At 40.8% G+C, this 5,028-nt stretch overlaps 1 protein-coding gene across 1 annotated transcript; it reads left to right on the forward strand.

Moving 5' to 3' along the window:
• The first annotated feature begins 273 nt into the window (after window positions 1–273).
• On the forward strand, window positions 274–2,599 carry SCG2 (secretogranin II). Its single transcript, XM_068200946.1, has one exon. The coding sequence runs from the start codon at window positions 325–327 to the stop codon at window positions 2,200–2,202; it is 1,878 nt and encodes a 625-aa protein (XP_068057047.1). The 5' UTR covers window positions 274–324; the 3' UTR covers window positions 2,203–2,599.
• Window positions 2,600–5,028: the final 2,429 nt, after the last annotated feature.

The raw sequence follows: 5,028 nt of genomic DNA on the forward strand, positions 1-5,028 counted from the left end.
ACAATCTCACAAAATATTTCTGTCTGTAGTTTTAATATTAGTATTTTGAGCAGCATTTAAATGTGTGGATACACCAGTGTTGTCGTTTAGGTGCTTTGTTCTCATGATCAAAATGACATCTAGGTGTGTCTGTGGGCATTTAATGAGTTATATAGGATTGGTATTTTATACTTGGGTGCTGCCATTGGACAATTAATGTTCATAAAGTACACGGAGCATAGAGATGAGAAATTTCTTTCATAGCTCTATTTCCTAAGCCTGTCTCCATGTGTTAACAGCTTCTTTTTTTCTTCTTCTTCTTTATTTGAAGGAAATATTTTAAACATGGCAGAAACTAAAACCTTCCAGCCTGGAGCAGCCTGTGCTCTCACCTTTTTCTTTGTCCTAATCTGTTGGGTTGATGCAGCCTCCTTCCAGCAGCACCAGCTGCTTCAGAAAGATCCAGACTATGCAATGAAAAACTTACAAAGGCTCCCAAATCCCGATATGATCAAAGCGCTGGAATACATAGAAGACCTTCGCAAGCAAACCAACAAGGGAGACAGCAGCCCTGATTACAGCTCTTATCAAAGTGTCCCATACCTCCTCCCACAGAGAGAAAGCAAGGACCAGCTTCACCTCCCGGATAACGTGCGGGATTCTTTGACTGAAGATGAGTCCCAGTGGGTTAAGGTAATGCTGGAAGCCTTGCGGCAAGCTGAGAAGGAGTCAAAAGCTGGCCCAAAGGAGAATAAACCTTACGGTCTGAGTTCAGATAACAGCTTTCCAGCTGGAGTAACTGATGATTACGAGGCTTACAAGTGGCCTGAGAGGTGGCAGAAGTACCTCAAGATGCCACTTGGGCACTATGAAGACAGTTCAAGAGACAGTCCCTTCAAGCGTACCAACGAAATCGTGGAAGAGCAGTACACGCCCCAGAGCCTTGCCACGCTAGAGTCCGTGTTCCAGGAGCTGGGCAAGATGGCAGGACCCAGTAACCACAAGAAAGAAAGGCTGGATGAGGACCAGAAATTGTATACAGATGATGAAGATGATGTCTATAAAGTGAATAACATAGCCTATGAAGATGTGGTTGGAGGAGAAGATTGGAATCCCATAGAGGAAAAAGTGGAAAGCCAAACCCAGGAAGAGATAAAAGATAGCAAAGAGGAAATTGATAAACACGAAGAGGAGATTGACGACGAAATGAAAAGATCAGGAAAACTCAGCCTCCTTGAGGATGAAATAAGAAGAGAAAATAAAGATCAAGTGTCAGAGGATGTTTCAAAACTAATGAATTTTTACCTGAAGAGGCTGATGGGTAGTGCTGGGAATAGGAAATTAAGGACTGGAGGAGAACTTGAGGAAAAAAGAGCATCCATGTTTTTGGATAAACAACTTGATCCTCAGGCTATAGCTCAGCTGATAGAAATCTCAAGGAATTTGCAAATTCCTCCTGAGGATTTAATAGACATGTTGAAAGCTGGAGAAAAAAAGCAGCTTCAGAGCGAAAGGTTGGAAGCTGAGCAGGAAATGGAATTCCCAGAAGACCTCGACGAGATAACTGAAACCAATCTAGGACAGAGTGACATATTTAAAAATAATATAAACTCTAAAAACGGGTACATGAAGCAGCCTCTTATTCCAGAAAATCTACCTGAAGACCTCAATATTGAAGATATTGTCAGCCTTCTGGGAAATGACAATTTAGCAAATCAGAATCCCTCCTACTTACTAAATCATCTTAATCAAGAAAATGATTTGCCAAGACTGTCTTACATTCCCAGAAGATTGAAAGGACACCTGTTCCCTAAAGCTGCCTGGATGAACGACTTGGAAAGGCGACAAACGGAGTATGAGAAACTGAATGAGAAAGATGAAGAGCTGGCTGATTACTTGGCAAAGGTGCTGGCAAAATACCCTGAAGTGATCAATACAAACCAGATGAAACGAGTCCCGGCTGCAGCCTCGGAGAGCAACCTGCAGGAAGACGAGCACCTGGAGCAGGCCATCCGAGAGCACCTAAACCAGCTGGGACCACAGGAGGCTGCCAAGTTGGCTTCACTCAGCAAAAGGCTCTCCATGGCTGGGGAAGCTGATGACACGCAGACCAGGCAGTACCTGGATGAGGATATGCTGGCAAAGGTGCTGGAGTATCTAAAACAGGAGAAATCAGAGCTTGAAAGAGATCACATTACCAAGCGAGCAATGGAAAACATGTAATTGTTCCCCAAGTATTATTTCTCTTCAATGTGTTGACTTCTATCCCAATTCAGTTGTGATTTATTCCTGCTCTCACACTAAACAACCTATGGTAGACTATTTACCATTGAACAGTCTGCATATCTTTCTCAGAGCTGTTATATTGTTTATTGATATACTTATATGTTATAAATTATGGGGCAAGCAACAAATTGCTTCAAGTGTTTTAAGAAACAATTTAATGATATCAAGTAAAAGTACAATATGTAAACAAATTACCTTTGCATTGTTAATAAAACATGATAAATGAAGAGTGACAATTATAATTTGAAATTTTTAAGATTAATTGGATTATTTTGTTACTGTCTGTAGTGGTTTTTGTGCAGTATTGAATAAAAAATAAAGCATTATATATATATAGTTTTATTTAAAAGGCTTTTTCTATTCAGTGTTTTATTGTTGATGAATAAATTATTTCTGGACAATTGACTTTGTTTCTTTGTGACAGTTGATAAAGTCATACTAATTGGAAACATATTTTTACTTCTACAGATGACTCTTCTGAAATATATTATTTTTCCTACAAATTAAGTTGTAAGCGTAAACTTGTGGTTTTCTGGGTCATAAGAACATCAACTGGTGTTACCCATAAGGGGGTACCTAAAGAGCTTGCTGAAGTCAATCAATGTAATAACTGCATTTCCTACAACTGAAAATCTGACCTGACTTAATTAAGAGATGTATCTGTATCTCTTGGCAGCAGGAGGAACATAATGATCTGTCCAGCTGAGACAGGCTTGATGATGAAGCTCTGAAAAAATACAAAATGGAACCGTCCTAGGTGAGCTCTGGGAAGCTCTGCAGACGAGTCCCCCTCCATCTCTCACGATGACAACCACAAAGAAAGAGGCAGGCTCCCAGGCAAGGCAGGCAGGGAACTCCTCTGTGGGGAATAGCATTGGTTTGTCTGATAAAAGTATTATTTCCTTCCCCATGAAATGACCATTACATATCACATAAATACACAGAAAACCTTTACTGTTCAGCACACTATGTGGACACTTGAAATGTCTCTTGAGCTCCTGTTATGACCTGCAGTAGATGGTCTGGAAAGGTTCTGGCTCTCTTACAGAAGGAAATGTGCTTGCATAACTGTGAGTCAGAGGTGGTTTTCACTGGGACAGCTCATTTCCAGGATTATCGTTTAAAAGTGGTTTTCCCTGTGGTATTCTGCAGCAGCTCATCTGGGCTAAGTGGGGTGGGGATCATTTTTGGCAAGGCAATGTCTAATGAAGTACAAAGGCTGCAGAAATAAAACTTCATCTTCAGTGTCGCCATTATCCTGAGCATTCGCAGACAACAGGAGCTCAGCCCCTGTTCCAGCCATTATTCCTTGAATACACACCAGACAATAAAATATCTGATTTTCCATGCATGTGTAGGACCTCGAAGAGATGTCACAGGTGGTGACACATGACAGGTGGGAGTTCCTCAGCATCATTCCTCTCCTGCCATAGCCTGCAGCACTTCCTTGCCCTGGGCTACCCAGGCTCCTGAGCTGACCAAAGTCCTGGGGAACCCATTGACTGCCTCCGGGCTCTTAGGGAGAGCTCAATGAAAATTTTGGATACCAGAATGATTTTGGATCTAAGAAACCAGTAGTACAAACCTATGCATAAAAGGACAGATGTTGTCAGACATTGTGTGTAAGAGGAAATAAGCTTTGGAAAATCCTAATCTTGGCATGAGTAACTACATCACTTTTCAGAAGAACACCTCACTCACTGCTGGTGCAAGCCATTAAGGACTTTGTGGTTCATCTTCACAAATAAGAAAAGGGTGGTTGTGCTTGAAATAACAGAACTTTGTCTAACAGAACTATATGGAAGCATCAAGCAGATTTCAAGCTAAGAAGTTACATCAGTACTTTTTTCTTCTTCAAGCCACAGAAAGCAGACAACTAATCTCCCTACGAAGTGCTTTATTTCTAACAAACTCATCTCCAACTCTATATTGGAATTAAATGAAATGAGAAAATATTAAATAGGCAGCACTCTCCTGGTAGCTATAGCTGCCTCTTGCTATGCAACCAAGGCTCCTGCAGCAGAGCAGTAGTTATACCTGAATATGCAAGACAGCATTATCCAAATGTACATCCCATCATGAGATCTGCTCCATTAAACCACTCCAGAGCCTCCCCCTGCAGAGAGGCTGTGTAGTACTTAATTGTTCTTAATAGCCACGGCTGCTTCTGCTTTCATTTGTCTGTGGTTTGTGTTTTCCTTATGGGTGCACTGGGACAAACAGTCATGTTGTTAATAATGCACACAGAATGCATAATCCTTAACAGATACACTATCGAGCTTATTACTACAATTATATACAAAACAAAGTGACCACCCTGCAATTTTTACTCAGGCAGAGTGAGGAACAGATTTTTAATTCCCTTTTTGTGTTATGATTTGACAGCATCCCAGATGCAGCTGGTTTATACTCTCTGTGTCAGGGGCTTTTGTCCAGCAAAGAAAATGTTTCTGCTCAAATCTTCCTTCTAAAACTTGCTTCATTGTGTCCTCATATTTAAGGTCCTCCCCAACATGCAGATTGAACAGAAGTTCTGTATCTGGTCCGAATACACCAAGGCTCCTGAACATCTTCCTCAGGATCTGAGGTAGTTCTACTTTGTACATACCCTAGAATTCATTTATTAGTACCAGTAAATGTTGTTTTGGTTTTTTTTTTTTTCATTAATTCATATGCTACTGCAAGTGCTTTGTTTACATCTGCCTCTTGATGATTCCATTATTTTGTCAGCTGGAGCTCTTAAATGAGAACACTTGTTGATTC

Source organism: Anomalospiza imberbis, chromosome 10 (assembly GCF_031753505.1).
Source record: "Anomalospiza imberbis isolate Cuckoo-Finch-1a 21T00152 chromosome 10, ASM3175350v1, whole genome shotgun sequence".
NCBI lineage: Eukaryota > Metazoa > Chordata > Aves > Passeriformes > Viduidae > Anomalospiza > Anomalospiza imberbis.